This window comes from Penaeus chinensis, chromosome 15, assembly GCF_019202785.1.
Source record: "Penaeus chinensis breed Huanghai No. 1 chromosome 15, ASM1920278v2, whole genome shotgun sequence".
Lineage (NCBI taxonomy): Eukaryota > Metazoa > Arthropoda > Malacostraca > Decapoda > Penaeidae > Penaeus > Penaeus chinensis.
The window spans coordinates 13,650,231-13,665,230 of NC_061833.1; the positions used below are offsets into that span (position 1 = coordinate 13,650,231).

At 32.5% G+C, this 15,000-nt stretch overlaps 1 protein-coding gene across 5 annotated transcripts in view; it reads right to left on the bottom strand.

Annotated features, from left to right (window-relative positions):
* The window catches only part of LOC125032773 (probable phospholipid-transporting ATPase IA), an 87,349-nt gene that overhangs the window by 32,465 nt on the left and 39,884 nt on the right, over positions 1 to 15,000 (bottom strand). For 4 of the 5 annotated variants that reach the window (XM_047624118.1, XM_047624120.1, XM_047624119.1 and 1 more), the window contains exons 2-14: positions 11,848 to 12,095; positions 7,198 to 7,296; positions 5,022 to 5,182; positions 4,713 to 4,910; positions 4,366 to 4,513; positions 3,805 to 3,928; positions 3,403 to 3,530; positions 2,776 to 2,975; positions 2,491 to 2,645; positions 1,444 to 1,652; positions 797 to 928; positions 528 to 665; positions 115 to 267 (exon numbers count right to left, since the gene is read on the bottom strand). In XM_047624118.1, coding sequence (XP_047480074.1) covers positions 115 to 267; positions 528 to 665; positions 797 to 928; positions 1,444 to 1,652; positions 2,491 to 2,645; positions 2,776 to 2,975; positions 3,403 to 3,530; positions 3,805 to 3,928; positions 4,366 to 4,513; positions 4,713 to 4,910; positions 5,022 to 5,182; positions 7,198 to 7,296; positions 11,848 to 12,095 — 2,093 coding nt within the window. The remainder of the gene's footprint in view (positions 1 to 114; positions 268 to 527; positions 666 to 796; positions 929 to 1,443; positions 1,653 to 2,490; positions 2,646 to 2,775; positions 2,976 to 3,402; positions 3,531 to 3,804; positions 3,929 to 4,365; positions 4,514 to 4,712; positions 4,911 to 5,021; positions 5,183 to 7,197; positions 7,297 to 11,847; positions 12,096 to 15,000) is intronic. The other variant, XM_047624117.1, reaches the window with a different exon arrangement.

Below are 15,000 nucleotides of genomic sequence, written 5' to 3' on the forward strand. Positions count from 1 at the left end.
ATACAAAGAATTTATCCTATCAGAAGAATATATATAAAACAGTACCCCCAATATATGCTATCTAAATACGATCAATTAAAGTGAATACAGAATTCAAAAACCTCTATTGCTTACATCAAGAGAATCACTATTTAGTATAATAAGAGGCATCCCCTGTGTAAGTAGGTGGCAGGAATGGCCTATATTAATGGCAGTCTCTTGCTTGTCTCCTGTAAGAACCCAGACGTGAATCCCAGCCTTCAGAAGTGCTGCAATGGTCTCGGGAACCTGGAAGAAATTAAATATATTAGATAATTTTCCTTATGCACGAAAAATCAGAGAGCACATTCAATACTCTTACTTGGCATTGTTTTTATAAGCATTTCTGAAATATGAAGAAATTTGAATGGCTTGGCAGGGGTAACAAAATTAAATGTTAATAAAATGTTTCCTTCAAAACTATTAGAATCACTTTCATAAAACAAATAAAGAAAAAAATCTTCCCAGATTTTAATCTTCAAAAACTAATGAAAATTCTCAAATCTCACCTCATCTTGCAATTTGTCCTCTATAGCTGTAGCGCCTAATAATGTCAAATTATTCTCTATAAGCTGTGCTGCATCTTCTAACTTTCTTTCTCTAAACTGTAAAGCTGTACTTGCTTTATAAAAAGTATTTTTCCATTCCTGTAAAATAAGACAGATAATAGAGCAAAAAAAAAAAAAAATACTAAACACACATGTTCTTATATAATATAATCATTAAGACATATTTCATATGCTTTTTAAAATCCAGAGCACAGAAAAAGTAAAGTTACCTCATAAAATTCAGGTGATATGTCTGCAACAGCATAACAAAGAGTGCGCAGACCTTCTCCAGCGAACTCTTCCAAGTGTCGTACTGTTACATCTCGGAACTGCTGACTATCCCCTAGTCGTTCATATATAACCTATTGATTTGAAAAGATATGGACAATTAACATTAATAATGATGAGAAGACGAAGAAGAATCATAATTATAATAACAGTGCTATAACAACACAATAATGAAGATAATAATAAAGATGAATAAAATAATAATAATAATAATAATAATAATAACAATAATAATAATGATGACAATGATAATAATAATAATAATGATGAAAATGATAATAATAATAATAATAATGATGATAATGATGATAATAATAATAATGACAATAATTATAGTAATAAAGAAAAAAATAATGAAAAAAAAAAAATAATATTAACAACAATAACAATAAGAACAATGATGATGATAATAATAATCAAAACAATAATAACAATAACAACAACAGCAACAACAACAATAATAATAATAATGATGATTATCATCCCTTAAATAATTATTTATTTGTAAGAAAGCAGAAATACCAGAAAAGAATGAATAACAATAATAACAGAGTTTACAACAACAAAATAAAGCGAATGTCATACTTACTGTATCAGCACCTTTACAATAAAGCTTGATCTGTCCCTGTGGTGTCCTCACAATGACACTCATCCTCTTTCTTTGTGAGGTGAATTCAAGAACATTCAGAATTTCATACTTCTCCTTTGTTCCCAACACATCCACAATACAATGTTCTGGAGTTCTGGTTTCAAACACGAACCCTAGTTCTCGGGCCCCTTCAACCAGCGCTCTCTCATCTGCCATTGGAAAAAGTAAGTATTCATTTCAGTGCTCTGGCTATGATTCAATGAAAATTTCAATTTCCCTTTTCTTTGTTTTATCTTAGTTTATCAAAATTCATAACCTTTACAGTAAAACCAAACTGCTTATCAGCACCAAGTATTTTATCTTAACCCATTAGGGATTGTTTACATCTATTCTTGCCATGACAAGTGAAGCTCAAATGCTGGGTTGCAAGGATCCATCCATACACAGTCAGATTCCTCTAGGTTTTGCATTACACAGTTGCTCACATGTTTGACCCTAACTACTGTCACTGAGGAGTTATAGCACCTCAAAAGTAGATTTAAATGAACATTTTTAGTCTTATTTCCAGGAATATCATGTAACCAAAAGCATAGGGAATAGGGTAGATGTACATTTTCCACACCTAATTTTTCACTAAAGCAGCTGACTGCACAGGCTACCCATCAAATAATTTGGTATGGCATGGGGAAAATTCATTGTCTAAAGGAATAACTGCCAGAAGTGATATCCTAAGTCATTCACTCATTACTGGCACCAATGCATTCCCTAGATGCTCCTCTATCAGTTTGCAATTGATGTCTGATTTATCAACTGTTCTCACAAGAGCCCATCGGAGTCAGCTGCAGCATCGCAATGGCTTATCAGAACAGCCCATGCAGCTATGCTCAGCAGACTTTTATATCTAACCAGTGTCTTAGCCTCATGTTTTAATAATCTTTTTTTTTTTTTTTCTCTCTCTCTCTCCATGTCCCTTAAGTTTAGCCTATCAGTATTCACTGTTATACAGACAGTGTACCATAGTAGAAAGGTAATGTACATTAAATATACCTGGTGATGCAGCATGATAGATGATACCACCATCTGGTTTGCCATCATCTCTATCTGGTATAACTGTGTGGCAAACTGCCAACATCATCAGGAACTGTCGAACTATAGCTGATCCTGGACCCCCAGTCTCAACCAATGAGATCAAATCTTGGGCACTGTCAAGAAGTAATAAGCATCATTGTCATTTTATTCCTATCTTACAATCATTAACAAGAGTAACAGCATCAGTGGGTACATATTAGATACTTCATGGTTTATTTCCACTTTCAGAGATCCATAACGTACCTTCCATCATCCATGCTATATACTTTTCCACCAATGGTGCATCTCTTGAATTCCATTATGTTGCAAGTCAGTGTGCCAGTCTTATCAGATAACACATATTTTATCATTCCCAATTCTTCATTCAAATTTGATGTTCTTGCCATTGCCCAGATGTCATTTTCTTCATACACCATATTCACATCATTGTTGATGAAGCCAGCCTATTGTGAAAGAAAAACAAAATTATTGTGAAGTAAAGCCTCCAGTATTTTCTTAGGAGTACTTATCTAAATTACAGCCATGCCACCAGTTCAGTAAAAGACTGAATACTTGATTTATTTACATGGGATTTCTTAGATCATGGTGATAGTTTTAAAAAAATAGTATGAATGTGAAAAGAAGATTCTATAAAGCAAGATGATATATGGTCCTGATTTCACCATCTTCACCAAAACAAAATATTATTAACCTGTCTTCTTGCCTGATAAGTTAATTTCTTTATATGTATAGTTTTCATAGATCATATATCATCTAAAGAGCTTTATCCAAATATCTTATCACACTTATTACAAATCATGAACTAGTATTCTTTACTTTGTGTATCTAAATTCACCTTGCAAATCATGTTCACCTATGACACATCCTTACCTGTATAAATCTTACAACCTCTAGAGTAACTTGAAGGGAAATGGGTATAAGATTGTTGAACAGAATGATGAATGTGATGAAGTTTATGCCAAAGTTGAAGACACTCAGATCTGTTGGAATGGGAAAAACTGATTAAGCTATAAGCGAAACTGTAAGTATATACGTAACCACACACAACAAACATACACACACACACACACACTCACAAAATTTTGTAAAAATCAGTTAAAATATCTTGAGACCAAAAAAAAAAATTCAGCTCAGATAACTAGTCTTACCACATCCTCAGTAGTAAGAGATTTCATACACTGGTAACAATAATAGTTCTTGTACAATTCTGTGTATAATGGAAATGGAAAAGTATCAAAATTAATTCAGAAATTACTTTGTAGGTATACTCACCATCAATAGAGAGGTACCAGTGTAGATTCGCATCCCACTGGGAGTTACAGACTGCCATAATTAGGCAAAGAACTATAAGCAGGAAAAACAGCAGAATGATCAGATTGTTGGTCTGCTTATCCACCTGAAATTAAAAATGAAATTCAATAAATCCAAATACAGATATATATAAAAAGAAAAAAAGAAAAACAAAAATTGAAAAAAAAAAAAAAATAATAATAATGAGGCAACAATCCATCTACTCAATGATCATGAAAGTTCATGCATCCATTTAGTTGCATTTATATTTATATACAAAGACAATTGTACAAAGGCTATGGGCATCATTTATCTCTTCATATAACAGTATGAGATACAGCATACAACAAAATGACCAAAAACACATCTTAAACCTATTACATAAAAATACATAAAACTTAGGATTCACATTGCAAAATCAATTTCCACCTAGTGCCCTCAGGGAGTGTGTAAAACTTAACAATCATTAGTCTAGTATGAGTAGATAGGTAATTTCATAAAACTACCTTTACTTCTTTTACCAGTGTAAAACCATTAACTTACTGTAGAGCGTTTGAGAGGTGCTGAGGTAGCAGAATTCTTCATAAGTTTAGTTTCATGGCCAGTGTATACAACAAGACCAAACACCCAATTTGTGTTCTGGAGTTTTGCCCCTCGCAGAAGGACTTGATCTGGGCTTAAAGGGACGGCCCTGTAGAGTGAAAGTAATTAATCAGTACACTTTTGGAAGTGTTTGTGGTACTTTTCTTTAATCAGTTGATGCAAAAATTCCCATTCACAGCTATTTAATCTTCAATATACAGAAAAAAAAATGTTCACCCCTTTAACTCATTTTCTCACTTTCTCTTTTTTTCTTTTCTATTCATTCTGGATAAATTATATATACTCACTGCCTGCTGGTCATTTTCAAGTTACCAGTAAACTGGTAAAGAAATCTGTTCGGTGCTTCACATTCTATTTTGCCGGACAGGTTCATTAAATCACGTGCTTCCAAGAGGTGTGCCGTTTCTTGTAGACCTTGTCGTATCTTAAGATTTGTTTCTCCATCAAGATTAGCAGTTTCCACATAACACAGTGCTTGTGGCTCACTAGAACACAAGATCAAGTATTAAGGTCAAATGAAAAAAAGGTTAGCATTGTATACTATTCTGTGATTATATAAAAAGGTAAAGCATAAATGAACTATGCAGGACACCTACCTGGAGGCCAAGATGATTAGGTCAGCTGGAAAGAATTTGTTATTGTGAACCTTGACAATATCTCCCACTTGCACATGACGCCACTTAATCCATTGCCACTGGCCATCACGAAGCACCTCAATCTCACGCTTGTTGATTTCATCATCTGCTCTATGTCGTTTCTGGGTAAAAATGTAAATGCATGTCAATATTTTTCCTTCAGAAGCACCATTGCATATAGCACTACCATGATACCACTACTTCAAACCAACTAAAATAATGAATGCAGTAATATGCATATACATATTCATATGTTTGAAAAAAATAATATAAATCTGAAAGAACACTGCAAACTAAGTCATAATGAGTATTATATCAATGCAAAAATAAATTCAGGAAAAAAATCAAGAATGTCCAAATGACACTAAAATCTTATCAAAACTGCACAAAACTGGGTATAGTATATCTTCAGGTCCCAATCTCTCTCTTTCACTCTCTCCCTTTCATGGGGTAACTCATGCTAACTCTCATTCTTGCTTTCTGTCTCTCTTTCAACATTGCTAAATGTATCTTTATCTTTATCTCTATCTCTATCTTAATCTTTACCCCTACCTCTACTTTTATCTCTATCTCTACCTTATAATGGAAGAAAGAAAGAAAGAAGGGGGAAAAAAATGAAAAGTATTTGGTTAGTTCTCTTCCCTAATAGTCATAATACAACACTACAAAGCACTGTGCCCATTGGTGGGTCTATCACACATGGGCAATGTTTCACGTACTTTCTATATATTGTGTACTTCTAAACATCTTTACAATTTAATAACTGCACGATATATTCAACTAATATCGAAGACGGTCATGTATTACAGACTTTAGGAAAAATAAACAAGATCTGATCAGGCTCTAGGTCTGGCTCCCCTTGATGGTGTTCCTAGGTCAGGCCAAAACAGCAATAATTCCGTATATGAATCGGGTTCTAGAATCAGATACGGCTAGTGGAACCCTTATCTTGATTATATTTTGAGAAGTTGTATGTCCTTTGACTTTTTCATCTCTTCAAATTTTGTAGAAAGAAGTGTTGATGTGAGTCACACCATGAAAATATTTGGCTGTGGGCCAGGTAACAGGAATATATTGCAATGATAAAATTTAGCTGAGAAACGGGGTGATGGGAATGACTTGTCACAAATGCAAAAGAATCTTGCAGGAAAAGTAGACTCAGTGGGCATTTTGTAAGATACTCCTGCATTAGTTTGCACTGAGTACACAAGTGAGATGACCCATGAGCCATGGCTGGAAAAGTGCCTGCTCCAGGGAGGACACAATTTTTGGGCTCATGATCCTATTCCTGCCTGCCATGACCAGCAGCATAGGGTGTATTACAAAAAAATTATAATATGAAAACATAAAAAAGAAACAAAACAATGTTACTTATTAAAACTGTTATTGTGTAGAGTTGTGGACTACCTAGAGAGAGAATGAGGGGTGAAGATAAAATGTCTATTACCATCTTGATACAGAATAACAATTGACAAATGTAACCTTGAAAAATAACAGCAAAAAACTCTTGACATCACACAAGTGTTTGTGTGGTCTGGCCCTACAAGCCACACACCTTGTAGAGTCACCACACGAATCAGCCTACTGCCCAGTTTTTGGTCCATGTGTGGGCCACGAGGTACATGAATCCAACATTAATGAGTATTTAGGTAACACAAAACAAAAAGATTAAGAATCCTCAAATTGCACCAAACCGTAACCCATTTGCGACAGGGAAAATTAACAAAACACGGGGAAAATGCTGTGCTCATATTTTATATTTTTTGTGATGTGTCTCTACACATGGATATCTCTGCCTTACCTGATTTCTCCTTTCCTTGAATTGGCGGGCAAATGTATTTTTTACTAGTGCTATGAATATCGATGGTGTTATTTTTATTATAAACATTATAATTACTATAATGTTATAAACACTAGTAATAGCAAAATAAGATAACGTAAAATTAAAGAAAAGGGTAAACGGTCGAGACAGCCAGTACTCATAATTGGCTCATTGGTGATTTAGTACAAGTGTAGCCATCTATGTGTAAAAACAATTAAACAAGTAAACTCACAGTGGCCATGGCACAGATACGTGACATGCCTGTCGCGAATGGGTTAACAAACCTTGAGCAAAAGTGACTGAAAGTGTACATACTATATCTTCAGCTATCTCCTTGATGGCAGACACCACCAAGATGCAGATGAGAGGGACCAGCGTGGTGTAACGACCTGTTGGGGATACTCCTGGGATTTGCTGGGGAAGAAAAAGATAAAAATAATTTCTTTAACTAATAATGATACTAATACTGATAATGGTAATGATAATAATCACAATAATAATGATATTAATAATGATATTAATAATAATAATAATAATAATAATAATAATAATAATAATAAAATAATAATAATAATAAAATAATAATAATAATAACAATAATTATAACAATAAAAATAATAATAATAATAATCAAATATAATAATAATAATAATAATAATAATAATAATAATAATCAAATATAATAATAATAATAATGATAATAATAATAATAATGATAATAAAAACAAAAATAAAAATAAAATAACAACAACAACAGCAATAATAATGATGATAATAATAATAATAATAATAATAATAATAATAATAGTAATAATAATAGCAATAATGATGATAACAATCCCATCAAATAATAATAATAACATCAATATTACCATCATTATTAACCCAAGGCCACTATGAAAATCTAATGAAGTGTATAGTTTTTCGTAGATGGCTTAGTGCTGAGACACTACGGAGTAAATTAGCAGATCTCTGAACAATAATAATAACAATTACAAGCATTGTTATCATCATCTTCATATTTGTGTTCATATCAGTATCAACTATAGTAACAATAATAGCAATATAATTTACAATAATAATAACCATAATAATAATCATCACAACAATAATAACCACAACAACAACGATAACAGTAGTAATAATAATAATAATAATAATAATAATAATAATAATAATAATAATAATAAAAAATAAACAATATCAACAATACTAAAACTATCAATCATATTATTGTGCCAGTAATGCCAATAATAATAATCATAACAATAAAAAAACAAACAATACTAACAGGAACAATTATAATAATATCAAATACAATAATAATAATAATAACAGTAATAATAATAATGAAAACAACAATTATAGCAACTATAATAAATAACAAATTCAAGATAAAAATAAAAATAACAAAAAATAATAAAAATAATAATGATAATAATAATAATAACTATTGATAATGATAATAATAATAATAATAATAATAATAATAATAATAATAATAAAGACAATAACAAAAACAATCATAATCATCATAATAATAAAAATAAAATAATAATAATAATAACAACATCAGTACTACTAAAAATAACAATAGTAAAAATAATAACAATAATATTAATAATAACAGTTATAGTAATAGTAAGAGTAAGAGGAAAAATAATAATGATGATAACAACAACAACAACAACAACAACAACAATAATAATATTAACAATAATAATAATAATGTTAACAAAAATAACAATAATGATAATAATGACCATAAATAACAAAACAATGGCAACAACCAAAACAAAAACAACTAATATATGATAATGATAATTATAAGATTAACAATAACAATAACAATAACAATAATAATAATAATAATTTCAATAATAATAGTAATCTTAACAGTAACAGTAATATTAATAATGATGATGTTGATATTGATAATGATAATAAAAATAATACTTATGACAATAATAACATAATATTAATAGCAGCAGTGCTTTCATAACAACTATAATAATAAGAAAATTGATAATGAAAAAAAATATATATTTATATACATATAAAAATAATAAGAAGAATGCAACAAAAAAAAATAATAAAAGTAGTAATAAAAATAATAATAATAAAAAACAAATAAATAAATAATACAAATAATAATAATAATAATAACAATAATAATAATACCAATAATAATAATAATTATTATTATTATTATAACAATAACAATAATAATAATAACAATAAAAATAGCAATAATAATAATAATTATCATCATCATCATCATCATTATAGTATTACAAATAGCGATAACAGTAATAAATATAATAATAATTATAAAAACAATTATCATAATTCTGGTAATAACAAAAACAATAACAACAATGATGATGATGATGATGATGATGATAATAAATAACTATAATAACAATAATAATAATAATAATAATAATAATAATAAATAATAATAATGATTATTATTATTACTATTATTATAATAATAACAATAACAACAAAAATGTTAAGAACAAAAACAATAAGAAAATAATGCTAATATTAGTAATATCACCAATATTAATAATAATGATAATAATGACAATAATGATGATAGTAATAATGATGGTTGATGGTGATGATGATTAGTTTTATTATTACTACTGTTGTAACAATAACAACAATAATAATCATAATAGTAATAATAATAATAATAATAATAATAATAATAATAATAATCATTCTTAACCCAATGCCACTAGGGAAATGAATAAAAAAATGGGGGAAATGCTGTGCTCAATTTTTATATATTTGTGAAATGTTTCTGCACATAGCTGGCTCTTTTTAGCCACAAAGGAGTCAATTAGTAGACCTTGTGACCTTATCTGATTGAATTGGCGGGAAAAACGTATTTTTTACTAGCGCTATGAATATCGATGGTGTTATTTTTATCACAATTACTATAATTACTATAATGTTATAAACATTAGTAACAGCAAAACGTAACGTAACGTAAAATATTTTCACAAACAAGGCAAAGGGTAAACGGGTGAGACAGGCAGTACTCATAATTGGCTCATTGGTGACTTAATACAAGTGTAGCCATCTATGTCTAAAAACAATTAAACGAGTAAACTCACAGTGGGCATGGCATGTACATACATGCCATGCCCGTTGGCATTGGGTTAAAAGTATGACAATAACAACAATAACAATAACTATATTAATAATAACAATACAATTATAATAATAATAACTGCTATGACAATAACAACAATACCAATAAATATAATAGAAATAAAATAATAATAATGATAAATATATTAATGACAATAATGATGATGATGATGATGATGATAATGATAGCAATGATACTAGTAATTATAATAGTAATAATGATAATGATAATGATAATGATAATAATAATTAAATTAACACTAACGACAATAATAATAACTGAAATCATAATACTAATAAGGATCATAATCATAGTAATAGTAATAGTAACAATAACAGTAATAGTAAAAATGATGATGATGATAATAATAAAAGTAATAATAACAATAATAAAAGTAATAATAACAATAATAATAATAATAATAATAATAATAATAATAATAATAACAACAACAATAATAATAATAAAATGATTATGATAAGAAGAATAAAAAATAAACATATAAAATCAACAATAATAATAATAATAATAAAAAATATTATAATAAGAAGAATAGAAAATAAATAAATAAAAATAACAATAATAATAATAATAATAATAATATTAATAATAATAACAATAATCATCATAACTGATAAACAATAATGATGATGATGATGACAAAGATGATGATGATGATGATGATGATGATGATGATGATGATGATGATGATGATGATGATGATGATAATAATAATAATAATCATAATAACTACAATAATGACTATGGCAAAGGTGACAATGATGATAGTAATAACAACAACGATAAAAAATAATAATTATGATTGATTATGATTATGATTATGATGATGATAACAATAACAATAACAATAACAATAATAATAATAATAGTAGCAACAGCAATCATTATCACAATTACCATTATCATTATCATTATGCTGATGATAACAATGGTGATGATGATGATGATAATGGTAATAACAACAATGAAAATAATAACAATTACGATGATGATGATGATGATGATGATGACAAGCAGATAACTGCATTAATACTTTCTGTGGCTAACAATGATTATCATGCAGAAATATAACAATACATTAACAGATATCAGTAGTAAAAAAATTAATAAGTGTAATGATATTGGAAATGATAATGGTGGTGGTAATGATGACACAAGCGATGACAATGACAATGACAATGAAGACAATGATGTTGTGATGATGATGATGATGATGATGATGATGATGATGATGATGATGATGATTGATGATGATGATGACGACAACAACAATAAGAAGAAGAATAACAACACTAATAATAATAATGTCAATAAAACAACAACGATAATAATAATGATGATGAAGAAAAGGGGTAGCAATAATAATAATGATAATGAAAAAATAATAATGAAAAGGATAATAATACCAATAATAATGATAAAAAAAAGAATATTAATAACAACTGATAATGATAATGAAAAGATTATGATAATAGTATGTGAATAATAAAAATAATAATAATAATAATAATAATAATAATAATAATAATTATTATTATGATAATGATAATGATAATGATAATGATGATGATGATAATAATAATAAAATAAGATAAAATAATAATAATAATAATAATAATAATAATAATAATAATAATAATAATAATGATAATGAAATAAAATAATAATAATAATAATAATAATAATAATAATAATAATAATAAGAGGAAGAAGAAGAAGAAGAAGAAAATAATAATAATAATGACAAAGATGACAATGCCTGTAAGCTTATCCCTTACCTGTAGCAGTGCGATGATGAGGAAGAAGACGTTGGCATATCGCCGGAACTGCTCGAAGAGGAACATTGGAAGGAAGAAGAGCAACTTGTAGCGGTATTTGGCAGTACAGATGGCATTCGAGCAGTACTTGTAAGGCTGGGGCTCGTTGAGGTACACCGTGCGGAAGTCCTGGCTCGCGCCGGCCCCTCCGCCTCCGCCCAGGCCTCCCCCGCCCTCGCCGTCGCTGCCTCCGCCAGCCGAGTCATCATCTGGAAGGAGAAGAGACACGTCGGATGAGAAGTCCGCTGCCATGACCGGGGATTCCTAATCGACGAGAGGGGCTGAGAGTCCACTCAGCTTATCTTCAACATCTTGATTTCAATGCCCAGATATGCTACTGATAAAGTTAGTAAAGCACTAGAAACAACGTAGCTCTCTGATACGCTCATTGCAATCCATGGATCGGAATGCTGTGTTCCGTGCTGCTGGATTACTTACTCATTCAATTAGAACTGATCTAGAGCATATGAAAAAACCGACACATCATGTGAATCTGTCACAACCTCTTTCCATTCACAAAAAAGTACCACTAACAACGCATCCTCCTCAGCTAGCCTACGAAATCCTCCAAGACATTACTGAAGATGAGGTTGTGGATCCTAACAGGTTTAATAAAATGTTGATAAAAAAGGGCAACAAAATATACGACGCAGTTTGTAAACACAAAATCCATAACGACTTTGATAACTACAAGCCCTTGTTCACACATTTACGTTCCAGGACGTTTCGGCTCACTGGACTTCATAACCGGTTCAAACTGAATGTCTTAACAATAAAACGCCTTCGAGCAAATACGCACGGACAGTCGGACACACATGCGTGTGCACATAATATATATATTATATATATATATATATATATATATATATATATCTATATGTATGTGTGTGTGTGTGTGTGTGTGTGTGTGTGTGTGTGTGTGTGTGTGTGTGTGTGTGTCTGTGTGTGTGTGTCTGTATGTGTGTGTGTGTGTGTGTGTGTGTGTGTGTGTGTGTGTGTGTGTGTGTGTGTGTGTGTGTGTGTGTGTGTGTGTGTGTGTGTGTGTGTGTGTGTGTGTGTGTGTGTGTGTGTGTGTGTGTGTGTGTGTGTGTGTGTGTGTGTGTGTGTGTGTGTGTGCGCGCGCGCGCGCGTGTGTGTGTACGACACTGTACGTGCATGTGCATACGTGCGAGTTTGCGTATTCGTGTGCTTGTGCGTGCATGTGCGTGTTCACGGATAACTTTCATATATATGGACATACAGATACAAAATAGCTTCGTGAGAGAATGCGAGTGGAGGCAAGCAGAAGACAGAGCTCGAGTAATGATTCCGTGACAAGAGTTTGAGAAAGGCAACAGCTCAATATCTTGCTCTATTGAACGGAATGAGTGTCCGGCGATCCATCTGTCTAAAGGAATGAGGGCGAAAGAACAGGAACTAGGGCACTGATGTCTAGAATAAAAATTGACTTAATTATAGAAAAACTATAATGTGTGTAATGTAGGTACGTGTATGTGTGTATGTGTATGTATGAAAGTATTTTTGTATGTATACACAGGCAGACGCAGACGCAGACGCAGACACACACACACACACATCGGACTTAGCAGATACTTTTTATACCTTCACGTTATTCTATCATCCAGGCTGGCTAGCAAGCTGACTCTCAATTTGTGTCTATGCCTGCGTCTGTGCTTGTCTCTCATTCCCATTTCCACTGACACTCCTAATTCTATTCCCACTCCGTTTCCCACTTCATCTCCCTCTCCCAATCCATCTACTTTTCTCTTCCCTCAAACTTCCTCTTTCCCTTTCTCTCTTCTTCTCCTTTTCCTTTTTTCTCTCTCCCTCTCCCTTTCCTTCTCCTTCTCACCACCATCTCCCTACTCCACACCTCCCTATCCCTACCCCTCTCCCTCTCCCTCTCCCTCTCCCTCTCCCTCTTAGTCTCCATCCCCTCATCTCCATCTTCCTTCTGCCAAGACGAAGATCCTCCAACATTCACCTTGATTTTTTTAAGGCAAAACAAAAGGTCAAAATCACAAAAATACAAAAGGAGTTTAATAAACCACCGTTTCTGAAAAAGGAAATCCAAATCCACTGCTTGAGGGCACCACGCGTCCTTGGCATTACGCGTAAAGGTCTCCCGTAAAGGAATTATTCCATATGGCAGATGCTTGAAGCTATGCCTAAAACACAGCTTAAGGCTACACAGGAGCACAGCCACTCTTTGAGTATACGCTGGCGGGAACATTTGAATGTGTGCGAGTGAGTGTAACTGGATTGTGTGCTTGTGCGTGTAACCGTATGTAAAGAGTGTACTGAATTAATAGTTCTGCGAAATGGACACACGCGCGCGCACGCACATGCACGCACGCACGCAGATACGCGCGCGCGCACACATACACACACACACACACACACACACACACACACACACACACACACACACACACATACACACACACACACACACACAGAGAGAACAATAAAGAGAAAATGGGGGCAAGAGAAGGGAAGGGAGGCGGACGAAGAGAGAGGGAGGGAGGGAGCGTCCGATTGCCCTCGCCCCTGAAATAACGCCAAATCTAACCCTTTTTACAATAACAACAAAACCAGCAGGCAATGCCGCGTCCAAGAACGGAGTGTGGGGGAAGGGGGGGGGGGGGGGGTAGCTGCTCCGCCATGCCTCGAAGCGCCCCGAAACCTACCACGTGGCCCGTGCTCGTTCCCCGGTCCTCACCTGAGAGCGCAAACCCACTGCAATTCCAGGGACGCATTCTCGTGAGTACCAAGCATGTGCATCGTGGAATCAAAGGCTTTTAATTCATTCGTGAAAAGGCTTATTCTTAATTACGCGTGGTGCATGTGTCGGACTGGTGTTGTGAATGAGCGTTGGCGTGCGTAGGTTGGCAGTGGGAGCAACAGTTGGGGTTAGTGTACAGCAGATGAGGAGAAGAGAAGGGAAAGAGAGTGATGAAGCGCTGGGCGTGAACTCGGCTGTGGTGACGTTGCTGACGGTGACTATGAGTATCATAAGGTTCTGTGAGCGGTGAGAGAAGCTGGGGGGAAGCCAGCATGGATGCGTCACCATGCTAAGCCCGGCCCACAAAGCAATAGGCAGCAAGGCACTGG